Genomic DNA, 20,260 nt, shown 5'->3' with positions numbered 1-20,260 from the left:
GAGTTTGTCTAAGTGGGCATAGCCATTGGAAATCTTTAATGTGGGCATTGACAAGCCCAGCTGGAGTGGTAGGCTGTGTTGCCGCCTGACTTTGTCTCCCAGTGGGGCCAACACTGAGCAAGAAAGACAGCAGAACCAAGTTATGTCTCTAATATAATTAGCTCCCAACCAAGGTGTTGCATTCATTATCAGATGAGTACCTCTCAAAAACACGCTGACAGACCATTTTCAATCTCTAATCAATCAGTGCTGTGCCAAGGGATGCTGTGAATGAAAGAATAGGCGTGTATGTTGTGTATGTGTGTGTACAGCAAATGAAGTGGGAGGTATTTCAGAATGCTAATGCATGATGTTCTTTTTCATTTAATCTGTTTCTAATAAGCAGTGAGAATAAACGTAGGCACAACACTCAGTGATTTATTAAAGCAGCCTGTTGTCATTGTAATTGCAACTGCTGTTAGCTAGCAAACCCTTGGAATCATTATCATTGGTTCCAGTGTCACACCGTGGGCCTTTTTCCAATGCTGCTAAGCAAAATCCTGCAGAAGCTTGAACTGCACTGAAATCATGTAACTACCATGATTTCTTAATACGTGATCACAAATAAAAGATGATTTAGCTCAATACTTACTGTACTTAACGTTATTTTGGGGTTATAGATTTTGATGACATTTCTTTTATGGACTGTACAGTATATGAGTGTGTATATTTGCACAGTTATGATAACTTGAAAGCACTTTCTCTGTGATTTCTGAATTGTCCTCAGTTTACTGTTATTTTTAACCTGCCTTAACTGATTTTTCAGCCACACAACATTAGCATATGTCACGTTATAAGTAGTGGCTCATTGACACATCCTTTTTTCATGTCTTATTTGCACAAAGTAACTCTTGAGAAAACCTATTTGCTAACTTTTTCTGTTTCCTATTTGGTGTATATTAGAACTTCTGTGCTGGAAATAACTGCCTGTCATATCTGGAAACAGTACTAATGAGAGCAGTGAGAGTGAACCAAAACTGAAAATCAAAACTTTGAGCTAAAAGATGCCAAAACACTGTGTTGTAGAACTGACGGGAACTGCAGAGTGCAGTGATAATTATTTTTGGGTTCATCGTTACAAGCAGCTGGTTTTCTCACACATGCAGTAATTTGAGCCATATTAAATATGAACACATTTATAAACATATTATAGAAGCTTCATATGGAAAATAGAAAAAAAAAAACAAAAACATCTGAATTCAGGAGTTTTGAAAAAACTGACAACTTTTTGGGAAACATGCATCAAAAAGTTTTAAATTCATTCTTAAAAAATCTTCGACAAGATATTAATTTGACATAAAGCAGATTCTACACTAAGAGTTAGTGTTCCTCTAACTTTCTACAAAGAACAAAACACGCTTTTAAGATGCCATAACTAAAACAGAAAAGAAAAAAATTAAAATATTACCTTGCTTACTTTGAACTCAACATAGAAAAAATAATCTCCAAAAGTTTATCAATACTACCTATAAAAGCATTTAATACCTTTTGACACACACAGAGTACTGTCTGTTCAAAAGAACAGGGGGTTAAAGTACACTCAGAAATTGTAGTTCATGGTGCAGTTTATTGGTATGAAGTGAGTATTATGTATGGTGAATTTCATCACATTAGTCTCCACAACAATAGATCAGCCAACTTTGCTGCTGTTAGCACAGAGCAGGATGCCTGTGGCTTTGAGTGGACAAAGAGGATACTGAGCTTTTCTCTGATCAGAAGGCATATTTAGTGAAAGCTGGCACTGTTCTCATGTCACACTGTCCTGCTCTCCAGAGCATATTGCACTACAAGGTTTTGTGTTATGAACACATAACTCTGTCTGTTATGCAGTAATTACCGCAAACACAGAGAGTTTGAAACTGTGTGTGAACTGTGTATATAAACATACAACATTTTGAATATCTCCATGTGTGAGAACATTTGTCTCAATCTGCGTCATGGCTATTTAGAACCGGATCTAGGACAGAGTAAGCATGAACTTGTGTTTGTGTGCTTATTTATTCACTTCTTGGCTTGTAGGCTGCCGAGTGATGATCAGTGTTTAACAGGGTTTAGGTGGGAGTGAATCTGTCACATGGCAAATCACTGGCAGAGCCTGTGTCTGAATCAACAGTTGCTGTAATGAAAAGAGCAGGTGGCTTGCCATTTTTAATTGTCACTTAAATGGTTCCTAGACCAGTGTTTACTGAATATTCAAAGCCTTCTGTTACACTTCCAGAGACATTATAGCTGTATTCAGGAAATAAAGTAGGGCTTGAGGACCTTTTCATTTCTAACATGCATTTTAATATAAAAGTCTGTTCATGTGAGACATATGGGGCATCTGTTCATCATGCCATTCAGGAAACAGAAAGAGTTATTACAAGTTCAAACAGCAAGAGTTTGCTTTTATCAAGCATCTTAATGGAATTGCACAACAAATAACGTAACCTTGATTATTTGTCTTTGCTCCTGACAAGTATTTTGCATTAAGACATTACAGCAGCTAATGGCTTGACAGTAAGAATAAAGGCTTCTTTGCTGCTTTTAGACAGGTCCCTTAAGTAGCAAACCTTGTCCCCATGACTCCACATTAGCTCTATTGATGAACACATATCAAACAGAAGGTATGTCTGTGTAGAAAGTTGGAAGCAGCACAAACTCTTTCATAGTCATTTAAGCACAAGCGAGACCCAAACAAGAAAAACCCCTCGAGGTACTTCATCCCCATTTCACTCCAGCTATACCTTTTTTTTTTCTCTACTTTATTTTTTCCCTACTCTGTTCCATTCTTTAAGTATGCCAGAGACAGCATAAATAGAAGAGGGCAGCTGTACAACAACATGCAATGACTGCTGAGTGTTCCGAGGAGCAATGGCAGTGTTTGATTACTAAGTAATTCTGCAGCAGCATGTAGTGAGAAAATGACCTGTGCTAATAATTGTTGCTGATGTGTATACATCCATGTAGTTATGTTGAGTTTTATTATGTAAAGTATCACTAAACATAATGCCACAGGTAATAAACACTGCAGGATAAAGTTCTTCATCTTGTCTTTTCATCAACAAATCCCATAAAAAGACCAAAGACAATGTGTTAGTGTGCCTCTCAGGATTATCTGACTTCCCTCTCCTGTTTGTGGCATGCAGCCCCAAGCCCATCCATTCCCTCTGTAGATGTAACCTTTATTTTTTCCCCATAATTAAGCTGAGCACTGTAGTTTTAAGCATATTTTTCTGAAACAGAAGTAGATGCAATTTTGGGGGACTTTTTTTTAGACATGGTTTAATACCAGTTGGTGCACTTGTAGTTATTTATGGGAGCAGGACATTGTACTGTATGAGGGACTGATAAACAAATCCAGGCAGTGTTAATTGTAATGAAGCAACACATAAACACTTGCAAATATGTCTCACCAATTATTTTTTAGTAGTTTTTGGACAAAAATGAAGATCTTGTTAGGATAAATGATCTCAGCCTGTGACTACACAGATAAAATTGTTGGTAGGTTGGATTCAGTGCAGGTTTTTAGCAGATTAATGAATTGTTGAAAGAAAAATATTGATTCAGTTTGAGTCTTTGGTAGTGTTAAATAATTTGTATTGCTGAAAATTATCAAGTCATTGTTTCTAATGGCCACTAAACATATGCATGTTTGAAGCAAAGCATTCAGAGTTCCATGTTTCACTTTAGTTGTCACATTGCAAACCCCTGTCGCATTCAGTGCAGAACAACCAGAACAAAGCTCCTGTCGCCTCCACTGACACCAGTGAAACCAAGTGTGACTGATGTGTAATTAAACTTCTTCTCCGTAAAAGCAAAAACTTTGCTTTAACAGGAACTGTTTTAAGAGAAATCAATACCAACTATCTTTAAAAAAAAAAGATTGCCGTCATGGAGTGAAAATCTTGTCACACAATCACAACACTAATCAGCACTTTTCATAAAAAAAGCAGCTTTTTTATAACTTGGCCCTAACATGCATTTTTTTTAGTATTTGCAGATGTTTGGACAATGGTTCAAAAGCAAATATCACCACATTTTCTTGAAAATGAGATTCCTTGCTTTGTGCTTTATATCTCATGACACATAATGTACACTGTCATTTTTTTCCCAGCTTCTTTGAATATTGTTTTTATAGCGATTAATACTTAAAGGAAGCATGTGCGTTATCTTTATATTTCGATATTTTCGCATGAAATGTTTAGTTTCTGTTATGGGAAAGAGAAAAAAAAACAAACATTTTTTCTCCTCACAACTTATTCAAACAACCCTAACTACTACAGAGCCAAAAAAAAAAAAAAAAACATCAATCAACCAAAAATCGAAACCATGCCTGAGTAGAGATATGCTGGTACCATCACTCACCTGTCGAAGATTAGCGACATTCACATTTACTATGACACCAAACTTTTAGTCTATAGCCTCAGAAATCTGTGACAAGAGAAAAGATTCTCATTTCACAGGGTCTGTAAATTTCAACACTGATAGATTTCAGGACTATAAATTTCAGATTTAAATAGAAGAATTTTCACTGAGAACAGGAGGTCTGAAAGGCTTTCATGAATAGGAAAACTGGGTCACTCAGGTTGTTCTGTTAGTTCACGGTGAGCTGCTTTATTTTTTCTGCTGCAAATCTTGATGTGCAAAATGCTAGGTGGTGTAAAGTAGCAAAAAAAAAAGTGCATTCGGTAGTTACATAAATATAGTAAGTGGTTTCAGGTGTGTACTAGGACACAAAAATGCTCAGTCTCCGATGAAAATGCAGTCAGTCAGAAAATGGATGAGCAAATAGAAAGATTACCAGCTTTATTGAACTAACAGGCAGGTGACGGCTTACCATCCTAGAAATTGTACTGGTCCATTCAGCTAGAAGTCATATTGTGCAACATCCTCTATCTGAATCTGTCATTTTACTGTCTTTGTGTCATTCTTTTCTCTCTCAAAATATCCTTTTTTGTCTACTGTCAGATATTTAATGTAGTAGGGATTAAAATAATAATGAAAGGCTATAATTAAAGACAAACGGAAAAAAACAACAGGCTAACATTACTGCTTTTATATACTCTGAATAATTTAGAAAAGGTCAGTCTCAGCCTGTTTATAAATGCAACATCAGTGTGAGGTGTGACTTGTGTTTTGACAGGCAGCCACACTCTGATAGTGTGTTGCCCTCATCTCAGCACCAGAGTTCACATCATCTTTGTGAATTATCCATCGGTAGCATGTTTCATTCACATTTATTTATTCTAAAAATCAATTTTAAAAAGTCATTTTTTACCACCTACTACATATACGGCAGACTAAAATACATAGGGGATTCAGTTTTTCATTTTTCAGTTAACTTGATACAATGTGTAGTAAAAGAACCAGTCCTAAATCTAGTCAGTATTTGCAGCTCTCCACTTTGCCCTCAAACCAGTAGCAGTTCTATTTGGTTTGACCAGCACACAGCTTCTCCTGGTACTTTGCAGCACCTTGGAGAAGCTGCTGCAGTTCTTCTGTAGATTCAGGCTGTTCCAGTGTCTTCGGTCTCTTCATGTGATCCCAGACTGACTCCACACTGCTGAGATCAGAGCTCTGTGGGGGCCAGACCATCTGGTTCTTCTTGCCTCTGAAAATAGTTCTTCATGAACTCTAATGGGTTCTTTATGGACTTGTTGTCCTGCTCAATGAACCTGATAGTGTGTGATGATAATTTTAAAACAACTAATGTGCCTAAAACTTCTGAACAGTTCTGTAGTTTCAGCAATGCGTGGATGAGTGAAGTCAGGCACCCGGCGACCATACTCTTCTGTAATGAATGCTGCTACTCTATGATAGACAGACAGAGAGAGCTTCAATAGGCCTGACAAAGTAATGGACCATATAGTTTATTTACATCAACAGGGAATCTGTGGAAGAAATGGACTGTTAGTCAACTGCGCGATAGGGAACAATTTTGTCATGTCTGCATGAAAGTTGCCTGGGGCAGCAGTGTGTGTACGTGTGTGCCAGTAGTGTGAAGTGCAGTTAGCAGTGCTGCTATCCCAGGACTGGCGGTGCAGTGATAATGCTCAAGGAGAAGCTTCCCTCTGCCTCACTGGCTGCTCTATGAACTAGCAGCTCCACCTCAGTCTGCCTTCAGTGGCACTTACTGAGAGAAAGGTTTTGCTGGTGCCAGATCTTGTCTTATTTACTGTGTTGTTTAAAGTGACCGCAGCTATAAATGTAAAGCATGTCTCGAATTGCTCTTTGCAATTATATTTGTAGGTTAAAGAAACAAGCAGACAACAGAAAGACTGTGTTTTACTAGCTGTTTGTGACCAACACTGAAGGGCACAATCAATACCATTTGTCTTAGCAGGAGAGGCCTTTCCTTAGAGAGGAGGAGAAAAGATGGGCGGGCTGAAAAGCTGCAGACCCTGGAGGGGGTATATTCATATCACAGCTCGATGTTTAACTTATCATCATCCTCTACACAAGCCCACAAGACAAGGAAATGAGCTGTGCATTTCCCCACGCAGTGCAGCTGAATGTCCTAGTTAGAATCGTTTAATATTAATGGCTAGAAGAAAGGTGTTGCTACAAAATGATGCTCACAGTGTTTAAGCAGCTGATGCAGTGTTCTTAACCCAGTGGGAGCTTAGTGGGCCATAGCTGACTCCTGGAAGGCGTCCAGATGGAATAATAGGGGTAAACTGTATGATAGTGGGAGACCTGAGGAGGCTGTCCTTGTATTCCCTGTTGGTCCATTTGGTGCACTGTATGATTGGCTTCTTTGCAGTTGAAGTACAGTAGCACAAAAACCAGCAGGACCAGATCAGGACTGCTAGGAAAACAAGAAGAACAATACATCTAAATAACTGCTTCTATAGACTCGAGTCTTTACGTCCAGTCACTGCTTATTGATCTGTTTTCCTCTTGTGCAACATGTTGTGCCAAACTTCTTTTATGTGAAACGAATGGGTTCGGCACCATGCAGTCTAATGCAATTTACCTCTGAATCTCCTATCTGAATCAAACCATGGCTGAAAAAAAAATTTTGAGCATGATCGTCCATGCTCAGTGAAAATAAGAGCAATTACTGACCCAAAGTGCTGGAATCTGACTTTTTGATAGATTTGTTCTTGGTTTTGTGCTTTGAAATTACCTCAAAACATCAGAGGTGGTGAGGCAGATGTTGAGTCCTATAACGATCCAATTTGGTAGGCACTTATCTCAAACGTTTTTGGGAAACACATACACCCTTAAAGCCAGATGGTTCTGTAATAAGTAATAAGAACCATTTTTCCTCCAAATTCTTTGGCTTAGTGACAAAGATAGTGTCTTGATGGCTTTCAGTTCTGTCATGATTATACTGTTCTGTTATAATTATACTGTGTGTCTTTTCTGTCAGCTAAGCTGCCACTGGCAGACGATCCAGCTTTAAGATTAAATACAACACTGATCTGGATTAACCAGCATTTTGGTATTCAGACTGTTTAGTTATATTGCTCACATTGAAATTAATAAACGCTCACATACCTATTGAACTAATTTCACATATATCTGATCCATTGATGAGCTACTGTATAGCTGTGTCCAAAATTCCCTCTCTAATTACTTGACGTGTGCACCACACTACCTGCCGTATTATTTGAGTGTCTGTGAAATATATGCACTGCGTAATGGCCCCAAAAATTCCCACTGTGTCAATGGCATGTACGCCATTTTCTGCTAACAATTTCACAATGACTCTCATTTTACAGGTGCAGAAATTATATTGGCATGTCACTGTTAGGGATGAGCCGGACATGTTTCAGACAGGGTCTAGATGTGCTTCATACTTTACCACAAGTAACAGCAGCTATTGCAAATGGCTATGAATCTCTTTTACATAAATTGTATTCGTACTACAGGTGTCATGTTTGCATGACAGATTGTGTTACGTATCTGTCAATATCTTAAATAGTTATAGGGTATTTGCAGCTAAGTCAAAGCCAGTAGTCATATAGTGTGTGTTTTGACTGTTTCTTTTTCATTGTGCCTTTTTTCTATGCAGTGCCCTGATTCAGCGTGCAAACAGGATCTGCTGGCCTACCTGCAAAGAATTGCCCTGTACTGTCATCAGCTCAACATTTGCAGCAAGGTGAAGGCTGAGGTCCAGAATCTGGGTGGAGAGCTCATTGTCTCTGGGGTAAGTGTATCCATATGGAGCACCACATAGACAGCTGTTCTACCTTTGATGCACTAGACAGGCTTTTATTCTTGAATCACTAGACTTCCTCAATTTAAGTTTTTGTGTTCTGCACTGTGGGAGGACAAACCTTTCAGTTCAAGCGCACAGTGAAGGTTGGACGACCAGATGATGGGTCATGCAAATGAAGGCTGATGCAATTATTTCAGACCAATTACCACCTAATAATGCCAAAAAGATGCACTGCCGCCTTTTTCTTTTTCCATTTGTATTTTTCATGCTTCATTAAACCTATTATCACTATTCAAATTAAGTCAGTTACCCTATATCGCTAGCATCTGACATTTTGCATCACTGAATTTCTTCATTGTACGGAACATACATGTTAAAGGTTGATTCCATACAACATAATCAAGTCATATTTTCAGAGCTATGTTTATTGGTTTGTTTGTTGATTAGTTTGACCAGAGTTAGCCTCATACTAATATTTCAGTTCTCCTTCATACTTGTAGTGTTTACATTTTTGTAGAAATATGCTAAATTCACAATAAGGGATTTAATCTTTTCAAAGAGCTAAAAGTATTCTCTGGTTTACAAAGGGAAGGTTATTCAATACATGTGTTCCTGCTCTAGACAGATGCAGGTGTTACATGGTTTTCCTTTTAAAAAGAGAAGTTCATTCTATGTAATTAACATTGACACATGCTAAAACGTAGATTCTTCTAAAATGTGATCATGCGATTAAATGAACTTGTGGACTTTATTTGGAGATTTTTTTTACAAATCACAAATTTGACTCAGCAGTGTTGCGTAAAGTCACATTTCAAAAGAGCTAGCTCAGAGCTTAGTTCTTTAATTTCTTCTGTTTTTTTTTAATTATTATTGAGCTACTTTGAGCAATAGATGAGATTTTTTTAGTAGATCGTCCTCCTAGCTATTCATCCTATTCATCTCCACTGCCCAGTCAGTGCCTATTGTATACTTCATAAAGGCATGTTTATTTGAGTATTGTACATTTTAAGGTATTTCTACTTTACTTGAGTGTTTTAATGAGTGCTGGCTGGTGCTTTGGCCGCTTACGTGACTGCTTTATGTGAATGAGTAGTGCAGCAAAGCCACTACCGCCACCTATTGACTCCAAGCTCTGACTACAGTAGCTTGACTCGAAAGATGCGTGCATTTTTTTGTCTTGGGTTTACAGAATATTAGAAAAATTTGAAATCAAGTGAGGGAAGCCTTTGCCACTTATTATTAATGGCATTATAAAACTTTCTAAACTTTTTAAAAAATTGAAATTAGCAAATTCCTGGTGTTTTGTCTGGAAAATGACTTATTATCAATAAGTGTCTTAGGACAATTTGTTCCTGTAGTTCATCATACTTGGCTTTTATCTTTCCTGCATCTCTTGTTGATTTATTCCTTCATGGTTTCTCAGGAGTCCATTATAGTTTGTGTTACATGAGATATGTAAGCCCTGCAGAGATTTTAACCTTTTCATGGTGGCCAGCTGGAGTCCATACTCATTAAATCGGCGCAGTTGACTTGTCCCCTAACCCTCAGCATGAGGAGAAGGCCCGCTAGCTGCCGACCCTTAAATGTCAGCCAAACAAAACAGACGGAGACAGAGGTACACCTGACCCCTGCCTCTGCTAATTAAGACCTGATAAAATAAGATGTCCTATAGCGAGGGCCGGGTTTTTATGCTGCTTAATTGCCAGACTTCCTAGTTACAGTATAGCTAATATGAACTTTTTCTCTTTATAAACACCTTGACTTTTTTGACCTGACCCTCTGTGTTTCATTCTTTTCTTTTCCCTCCATCTGTTCTTGCCCTGTTGTAGCTGGATAGTGCCACTTCCCTGATCCAGGCAGCCAAGAACCTAATGAACGCAGTGGTGCTGACTGTAAAGGCATCTTATGTAGCTTCCACCAAGTACCAGAAGGTGTACGGAACAGCGGCTGTTAACTCACCTGTCGTGTCTTGGCGCATGAAGGCCCCAGAGAAAAAGCCACTGGTAAAAAGGGAGAAGCCAGAGGAGTGCCAGACACGTGTGCGACGAGGCTCCCAGAAGAAACACATCTCCCCCGTCCAGGCCCTCAGCGAATTCAAGGCCATGGACTCATTCTAAGAAAACAAAAAATAAAATAAATAAATCAAAATAAAAAAGTCATGCTTACCCAAGAAAACAAAAAAACATGACAGTGACACATTGATGAGAAAGTCCCTTTTTACATTGTGTTAACCCACCTCTGTTTGCCCTGTGTGTGCTTGGTGACACCTCAGGAGGACTATAGTACATATTAAACTGCCACACTGCGGCTCCTGTGAAGACTGTGGGCCTCATGGCTCACACAGCCAGCACACACCCAACACTATTTATCGATCGTATTGTAGCTTACTGTGTGAAAGCCAAAACGTGATACAAACACAACTGAAAATACAGAAATAAAAAAAAAAAAAAACATATCAGAGGAGGGAGAGTGGCATTTAAAACATTCGTGGCATTTGATATTCTAGCTATATCATTAACGTGCTACTGACTGGCTGCTTGTATACACATTTAAACTGTCTGAATGGAAATCCTGAATGGTTTAGTAGAGGAATTATTCCAAAGGGGATATATCAATGTTGGTATGCTCCCTTTTGTATTTTTTGTTTTTGTTTTTGTTTTCCCAATTTCAATGTTAACCTGTAGTGATATGAATAACTTATCTTTAAAATATTTGGAAGTGTCGGCATCCAAGTAGTTTCCTTGTTCCTGATGATTATAATTATAATCCATATGGTGTTTTTTTTCCAAAGCACACTTATGGTCTAATGTATTGCCTTTTGAAATTCCATTTATTTAATGATTACACCACTAACTATGATGACATGGATTGGAAGTTGTGTAGCGTATAAATAGAGGCAGAGAGATGTGACTAGTTGTGGTTTGCTCAGAGAATAGAAATCCCTGCATACAGTACCTTTATATTCACCCTTCTCTAATAAATCCTTCAACTTGACCCTTGAGAATTTATGTGTCTTTTTTGCTGTCAAGTGTGCAGCACTCTGCAATAGGAACTTCGACATTATCGTTAGAATTTGCAAGACCTGCAGAAGATTCCAGAGGAAAAAAATCTATTAGTGCTAAAAGCCTACAAGAATAGGCCTATTGATTTAGGGTCAACAGATCAGATCCCATTACTTCACTGTGACTTGAGATAATTTGTCAGTACTGTAACTGTTATTTTGTTTTATCACAGCCTCCATACCAGCTACCACACCTGCCAAGCATGTAAAAAATATAGGACTTATGTGGCTCCATGGATGGCAGTGTCAGTCAGTCTGTTGGTCCACCACCTTGACTAGTGCAACTAGGAGGTTGACAGTTGTGGTTTCTCAGTATCACAACAGCTATTGGATAGCTTGCCATTTCGTTTGCCACATACAGTATATTCATGGTCCCCAAAGGATGAATTGTAGTAACTATGGTGACCCTTTAAAAAAACAGTATCATCATCATGTCAGCATCAAGACTTTGATTTATGGCCATAAACATGCAGCACTAATGAATAAGCTTAACCTTTTAGTATAGTGTTGCAGTGGGAGTGTTAAATGTGAAGTAATTTCTACACTGTGCAGTATAGTAACTTAAAAATTAGAACAATGGAACAAAAAAAAAAAAAAAAACACAAACATAATGTCCCTAGCATTTGCACTACTTTTTGCTAACAATCCTATAATGCCCTGTGACACATTTTGGATGCGTGCCCGAAATCTCAGTGCTCACTAACAGATTCAATTAATGAATGACTAATATAGGGAGTAGTGAATGCATGAACAAATGAGCGATTTCTGATGCTTTTCAGGTTATTTTAAGTACAGTTTGTCTGTTCGATTGCCATCCATCTAACGAGCAGTAAATGCTGAATCTATTTGTCATGGTCTTGGAGTTAACTGCTGACTCTGTGTCAGGTGTATAAGCCAGTATTGACCACTGAAGTCCTTGTCAATCTCTCTTAAGCCTGCTGAGTTGTTTAGGGAAGGAAGGGAGCATTGTGGAAAGAAGAACAGTGATTAGAGAGCTGGGACTCGGCTGTGGCCTAACACATCAGCACTCAGCAAAATATGAAACCCCTCAACACCCTGGGCTCTCAATCTAAAAGTTTTAGAGCTCTACAGACACACAGACATTGGTGTGGATAGTATGAATGTGAAGTTCCTGTGGTTTATCTGGTCTTTGAGAAACCACTGCAGCTTCCATTCATGCAACATGATTCCAGTGAATTAGCACATTTTACAATGCAATTTTTTTTTTTTTAGAAAGTGGCTCAATCAAGCCCCTAGCGTTATCACTGATTGCTTAACACAATCTTTAGCTCTCATTTATCAATTCATCAGCACTGACAAACTTAACTGTCTTACTAACTGCTCACAAGACACTAGTTTAGGTCATTTTTAGTCAGTTATAATGTATAAGCCTCTTTATGTATCCACATTATATCACTGATGTCCAATAAATACAGCATGCATCCATGCATAACCAAAATATCCTGTGTTCAGGAAATGGGGCCACAAGGGAGAAATTGTAACACAGTCCAGTTAATGGAGGAATTAATTCCTGGCCATGGTGCTGTCTAACATGAATAATCCCTGTGTGTATCCATCTTTACCATCCAAATAAAAAATGAAATGATGGCTGACAGCCTGAAAATTAAAAAAAAAAAGACATACTTTAATAATAATGGCAGCAGAAAGGCCATTGCAGTGTAGGATATTAGCAATTTGATTTCAGAGACATCTACAAAGAATGCGCTCTACTGAAAGGATTAAATTTTGTTGTTGTAATCTAGTTAAACACGCCTATCTCAAACTAACTATAGAAATAAATTGAGAGGAAAATGACTTAAGAATACTAGAGGCATAATAGTGATGAACAGCATACAAACACTATGCTGCAATATGGTCTTTTGACTTTTGATCTTTGGTGTCAAAAGGCATCTGACACTGAATCCAATGCATCTGCACAGATGGACTTCAGCACAGTATTTTAAAAAGCATCAAGGAAATTAAATCAAACAAACTATAGTAGAATCTTTAGCCTTCTCTTTTTATGATCTGATTTATCTAGCAGCTGAATGTCTTTTCATACCCATTCACAAGGTTAGAAAGAGCAGCTGGGTTATCAACTGAAGAGAAACATTATTTTTTTGAGAGATAAAATGTCCTTATCTCTAAATGAATAGAAATGAAGAGGCTTTACTTTGAGTTTGATTTCCTTATATGGTCAAAAACATTGGTAATACTAGACATAAATGAAGAGTTTACTGTGAAAGAATTATTTTAACTTGAACCCACTGACCCAATGGTATTACAAATTCATTGCATTATAGTTGTAGGGAGGTGGAAAATAAAACCTTAGGTTTTACCTTCTTTATTTATTCATACTTTTAACATTTTTAAAGGTTCTTCCAGGAAATGGTCAGACGTGTCTCTAATTATAATTTTCTCAAGCAAACCTGACAAGTGGGGAGGGTCTAAAAATTCCATGGCCTTTCTGAATACTGGCATATGCTCTTCAAAAGTCTGGGTAACACAGACACATGCAAAGCCCTTGTGTCAGTAATTCTTTTTGCATGCTTCCTGCAGCTCTAACTCAATTCCTTGAAAGTATCTGAAGAGGTCAAGTGGACATGGCATTTCAGCGTGGCTTCCCAGATTTAGATTCATATGCCTGGTTCACTATATGTTTTCAGTCTGAAAATCCAGACTGGGAAGGATGTAAATGGGGTTTTTTTCGGTCATAGAGCCAATGATTAAAGCCAAAGCGTTATCCTGGTAGAGGGGTGATAATTCGTCCATTCCCCCGGCACAATGTCTCAATCTGTAGAGAATATGAAAAGGTTGCACTAGCACAGGCTGGGACACTCACAGCTAAGGAAACTTAATGTAGGGACTATAGATGTAGTTTTTGCTACGACTGTGGATTGTGACTCTGCTACTAAGAAAAAAAAAAAAAATACACAGCAAGCCAAGCAAGATCATGCTAGTATTAGTCAGTCAATTTTTCCCCAAGCTTCTTCTGAGTATACTGTGGCATTTTGATTTTGTTCCTGGGATTGAACCATCATTTCATTCAATAAATGGATGTTATAGATGGGAAAGCAAAACTCTTGATAAGAGTTAGCTAAGAGAACTTACCAGCACCAGGTAGTCTACCAAACTTTTTAGTTTAGCATTTAACAAGACAATTAATTCACACAGTTTATCTAAAATATCAGTTTGATCAATACAATATTAAAAATATTTAAAAACATATATATAAAATATTGTCACTGGATTTAAATAATCCAATATGTATGCCCAATATGTAATACTCAGAGAGGTGGGGCTAGATATAAATACTCATGTGACTTTTTGTTTCTTTTGTAAATGAATCAAATGGCCATTCATCTTGCTTGAACAGATATTTTTCCATGACCCAGCTAATATACTTTGTCCTGCAGACTGATTCCATAATGAAAGAAATGTCAGAGAAGAACTTGAAATTATATATGAAGTCCAGATGCATGAAGAGGGAACAAAATTCACACTTTCAGAAATGTTTAAAGAAGCCCTGTGGCAGACTATATTTCACATGTAGGTCTGGTATGCAAACTAAAGCAAGACCATGGAGTCAGTAAGGTCTGGGATCCTACAGCATAAGCCTTCAAAAAACCTTTATAATGCACACAAATATGGTGAACTGGTGCTGTAAAGACACCCCTGGCTGGTATATGTTCTGTGCACTCTGTCAGCGGCTGCTGTCTTACTTGGGCAGAACCTCACCAAATACCTTCTCACCTGGATGGCAGTGATGGACAGTAAGGGGGGAGGGGGCAGAGGCCAGGGTGCTGTCTCCAGGTGTAATGGACAGTGGACTGCTAGGTAAAGAGTTTGGAAGGAGACCAGGGCCATAGTGTTGTGTTGACCTTTAGAGTGATGGACACTTTGGGGATGGGGGGCTGTTATTTTGTTAGTTTCTGTCTTGTCAGTGAAGAGGGTTTGTGGTGGGCTGTGTGTGTGAGGGGTCAGTGGTTGTAAGTGACATCCCATTACAGCTCTGTGCCTAGGTGGGCTGTGACACCTGGACTGTGGTCTTCTTGTCACACCTTTAAAAAAAACCGGTTTCAAGAAGGTTGACGTTATTGCCACACAAGTGAACAAAATTTGTGTAATTCATCGATTTAGACATGAGTTAATAAAAATTTTAACTACTTAATGTAATGTGGCAAAAGGTGAAGCAGCTCATGAGCCTGGACAGTCAAAGTGATTCATTTTTGATATCTGAATAGTAAAGTTTTAGTGAAGTCAGGTTTGTTCTATGAAGAAATGAATTTTAAGAGATCTATGAGCAGAGCTGTGGGATAGACAATTTCAAAGTAGGTGCCCAAACGGCCAACGTGACCCAAAGACCAGACAACAGCGGACGAGAGAGAGGAAGATAAAGCCATGCTTACTGTTTGCCGATACTCTGTGCTGATCTCGTGGATGGTCCTGCCAGTGCGTTAGGCTGATGTCCAGGTGGCTTTCTGCTTATCCGCTGTGTCACCGCTGGGAGGCACTGGAACCGTTTGTCTCTGAGCTGCCAAGGGATGTTCGCCGGTGGACAACAGATAACTGGGTCAGACATCCCTGACTGTCGTGGCGATGATCCAGTGGGATGCCCGACTCAGTTGGTTACACTGTCTTCCCCATCAGTGTCTCTGATGGGTCAGAGACATGGTAAGCTACGGTTACCAGGATCGAGGTCCAGACTGCAGTCTGACAAGCGGGTTTCCAGGAGGTGCATCAACATTCCACAGAAGGCTTTCAGCTGCAAGCCTAAGGGAGTTGCTCTCTTCGTTTTGTCCCTGACCGTTGCCTCAGTAAAATTATTCTGTAGAGTTTTGCAAATTGAATTGAATTCAGTTCAATCCAGTTAATTTGGATAGCGCCAAATCACAATACAATCATCTCAAGGCACTTTACAAAAAGCAAAAATAATACAATTACAAGCATAATTTCCTTAATAAGAACAATGACCTAGGGTCACAACACCCAACAAATCCCTTATAAACAGCACTTGGCGACAGTGGAGAGGAAACACTCCCTTTAACTGAAAAAACCTCCAGCAGAACCAGGCTCAGTTTGGGCAGCCATCTGCCTCAACTTGTTGGGGTGAGTGGATAGAGGAGAGACAAAAGAGCAGCAACAATAAACAACAAATAAACACTGTGCAGTTTGGTGGGGACAGTAACTGTACGTCAGTACAGCTCCAGGACCGGGGACACCTGCAGAAAGGAGAGAGAGAGAGAGAGAGAGAGAGGGAGAGAGAGAGAGAGAGAGAGAGAGAGGGAGAGAGAGAGGGAGAGAGAGAGAGAGAGAGGGAGAGGGAGAGAGAGAGAGAGAGAGCACAAAGTTAATGACTTCAATGGTGACATATACGTGAGGGGAGAGAAGAGAAGGGGGTGGGGTGGGGAAATGGGGTGTCCTCACCAATGGAGAGTCCTCAGGCAGTCTAGGCCTATAGCAGCATAACTAAGGGATGTTTCAGGGTCAACTGAGCAGACAAATGAGGATTTGGGGGAAATACTATTAAATGTTCAATTTCAGTGCCATATGTCAGAACAAGTTCAACAGTGTGATTAAAACAGTTGGTGGGTTTATTTACATTTTGAGAGAAACCTTTTGAATCTAATAATGAATAAAATGCAGCGATGAGACTGTTATTTTCAACATCTACACGAATGTCAAAGTGTCCCATTATAATGACTTTATCGAAGACAGGTGGACGAACAGGTGGACGGTACACAATGACAAATAGAACTGGTTTTTGTGTTTTCCAGTTTGGGTGTGAGAGGCTAAGAGTCAGGCTCTCAAATGAGTTACATTTGTGCCTAGGATTAGAGTTTAATAAATTTGAGTGGAAGATTGCAGCTACTCCTCCAGCTCGACCTGTGCTGCAAGGAACATGGCAATTTTCATGACTGAGGGAGGTTGCATGACTTGTTAGACTGACATATTCATCCTGGTGTAGCCAGATTTCAATAAGACAGATTAAGTGAATTTGGTGATCAGTTATCAAATCATTTACAGACAGATTTAGACAATCCTGGTCCCCCACTCTGGATTGCCAAACTTTATGTTGGCTAATAAACTTGGTCAAATTTCTAGGGATGTTTTATCTTTTATTGATGCGGAGCTTCCTATTTAGTGACCCTGGCCTCCAAAGCTACCAGAAGCTTACACTTATTACAGGTCTCATTATGACTAAAGGAGGCAGAGATATAACTACCGTAAACATGTGGCACACCGAGCAGGAGAGAGAGGGAGAGGTCATGCTAGCAGCTAGCAGAGCTAACTAGTAGGCTAATGAGCCAGAAGTACCTGGAAATAGCAAGAAGTACTGGACAAAAAAGACGGTACTTGACTAGTACAGGAATATGTAACAGTTTATGAGCTGTTGCTGTTTTTAGGTGTGTTAGACTAGAGCTAATCTGCGAACGAGCTGTACAGAAAGTAACACTTGTGTACAGAAAGTAACACAAGTACATGAATTAACCACAAGGACTAATAACAGATAAACAATAGCACAGCTTATATCTAACATCGTAGCCTGTAGCAATAATCTCAGTGTTGTGTCTGTTCTAGATATAGCAATACAAATACTAATATACCAGGGACAATTAATATGGTTATATAAGTTTTCAGTTTGTATCTAGAAAAAACATGTTTAGCTGGTGATGGGGATCAAAGGAACTGTTTAACAGAATTTATGGCTGGTTGGGACCAGTGGGGAGTCTGCCCGTTAAAAAGGGCTCTCTTGGTTAGGGCAGATGTGTTAACTCTGCAGAGTCTGTTCATGATCAAAGAGAGTCTGGAAATCCAGCATCTCGTTGAGGTGGCGTGGCCACCTCCTGCTGTGTGATGCAATTGCATCCGTGGGTCACTGGTTCCTGCGTTATCAGTTTCAGAACAATAAGTAAGAGTAAATCTCAGATGGCTACTTGGTCTTGGAATGTAAAAATATACTTCAGGAGATCATTTAATATTAACCCTGCCTTGGGTTTGCTACAGAATGTAAATTGTTTGTGCCCTGTGATCTGTCCAGGGTGTACCAATATGCCTGTTGTGTGCACCCAGTTTCTTTTAGATATTTCTTATAAACTGAGCAATGGATTAACAAAATCTCTGTAGAAGTTTTACTTTTTCATTTTGTGTGTTTAAGTTTGCCTACTTCCCACAGAACTATATGTTTACATTTCCTTTTCTGAGGACTTCTCATTTATGCTGAGTTCAAAATTGATATGTCAATGTATGTAAGCGAGTAGTGCTGGTAAGTGTTACAGCTGCTTTCAATCACACCATCCCATGATGGAGTAAAGAAAAAAAAAAAGCTTTAAAAATCCGTGATGTCCTGGATTTGTTTGGTAGGTGAACTGGCACAGTTTGTCATTAGTTTCACATAGACATTAACATAATATCCCAATAAAAGAATAGTTTGACATTTAAAAATATCCACATATTAACTTTCTTGCTGAGCGTTAGATGAGATGATTGATACCACTCTCATGGCCGTCTATTAAATATGACGCTGCAATATTGGTGTAAATTATAGGTGAGCCTTTTCTATCTGTTGACTCTTAGCAAGTCTTAGCAATAAACGGTGTAGCTGTGTTTTCTTCAGATTTGTCTACAGGAGCTGTATGCTTATTAAAATGGAATTTGTTTTGTCTGAAGATTTCTGGGTCGTAACAAGGTTATGCTGAAAGGAAATATCACTAAAGTGAAAATAATGTTAAGTTGTGATAAAAGTTGATAATAGCTTACAGTATGACTGTAATGCACTACTGATGCAGTTCATTATTTTTAATTAGCACCACCTCTTCAGTCTGTTAGCTGCAGATTTACAGATTCAACTGTTGTGTGTCGAATTTGAAAACAATCTTTATCGTGCTACTGGTAAACCAACCACAAACAGGAAAGCAACTTCATAATCAAATATTTACAAATCTAGCATATCAGCTTTCACACTTTAACACCTCTTCAACCTGGACATCTTACAATTCTTGGGCATCACTGTATTTCCAAAGCACTGAAAGGTACTTTTAACATGTCTTTTTTTTTTTTTGGTGAATATTTTTTTTTTATACATCAACTGCTGTAACTAACAGCAGAAAACATTTACTTATAACTATCAGAAAACTATCAGTATCAGCCTACAGAGTGCTTTCTTCTTTTCTTTTGGGTTTCACCTTAACGAGCTAAAGTGATCTGAGTTTAAAGTACACAGAGCAAGGGCAAGTGGCAAAGAGTAAAATTTGCAAATTTGAATACGGTCATAAAAGAGTGGTTAGCGCTTGCCCAAAATGACTTGAGAAAAGATTTAATTTATGTCTGTCTGTAATTAAATGAAGAAAGAAAATGTGACCTTTACTATGCCTGGGCCTTCGCCAGTCAGAAGGAAAGTTATATCACAAATGTGGGATGTCAGGGACTTGTTTCCTTACATCAAGTATTATTGTCCCAACAAATGTTAAGTATATAATATTAACATTAATGTTCAATGGTAGTGGATTCATGGGGAGCTCATTTATTGGAGTCTGTATTTACACCTCTGAAGGTGTGCTTTCAAAGAGGGTGAAGAGTGGGTAAGATGTGTTTGACTAATGAAATTTTAAACACTTCTCTGCTTGATCAGCAGCTTTTTATGGGTTTCCAGTTGTAACAGTAAAACAGAAAACTACTGATATAAATCAAGCTATGATATAATGATACCTGTTTTAATATTTCATCCAATAATGAGTTTTTCTGCTCAGACAAGGACTCACATAGCTATACAGAATTGTGTTTGTACCATGTGGGGCTGGAGTGGATGGCCTGGAGAACACTAAATACTGATGCCCATCAAAAAAGTAATTTCATCAATACACAATATATTGCTGGCACATAAGCACAATATAACAAGACAAAGAGTCAAAAACAAATTGGAAGCTAACTTCAGCCTGGTTTGTTATACCTACTGAGTGGTATTACTATGTCTGTCATATGTAGGTTTGTAATGAATCTTTGGATCTCAG

General features: G+C 38.6%; 1 protein-coding gene across 3 annotated transcripts in view; it reads left to right on the top strand.

The window, feature by feature from the left end:
* The window catches only part of ctnna2 (catenin (cadherin-associated protein), alpha 2), a 306,072-nt gene extending 294,890 nt beyond the window's left edge, over window positions 1-11,182 (top strand). For all 3 annotated transcript variants that reach the window (XM_026304269.1, XM_026304268.1, XM_026304267.1), the window contains exons 17-18: window positions 8,042-8,176; window positions 10,018-11,182. In XM_026304269.1, the coding sequence (XP_026160054.1) occupies window positions 8,042-8,176; window positions 10,018-10,305 (423 nt within the window). In that variant the 3' untranslated portion in view covers window positions 10,306-11,182. The remainder of the gene's footprint in view (window positions 1-8,041; window positions 8,177-10,017) is intronic.
* Window positions 11,183-20,260: the final 9,078 nt, after the last annotated feature.

This window comes from Mastacembelus armatus, chromosome 1, assembly GCF_900324485.2.
Source record: "Mastacembelus armatus chromosome 1, fMasArm1.2, whole genome shotgun sequence".
Classification (NCBI taxonomy): Eukaryota; Metazoa; Chordata; class Actinopteri; order Synbranchiformes; family Mastacembelidae; genus Mastacembelus; species Mastacembelus armatus.
The sequence above is the reverse complement of the archived record's forward strand: the minus strand, read 5'-3'. Positions and strand labels throughout refer to the sequence as shown.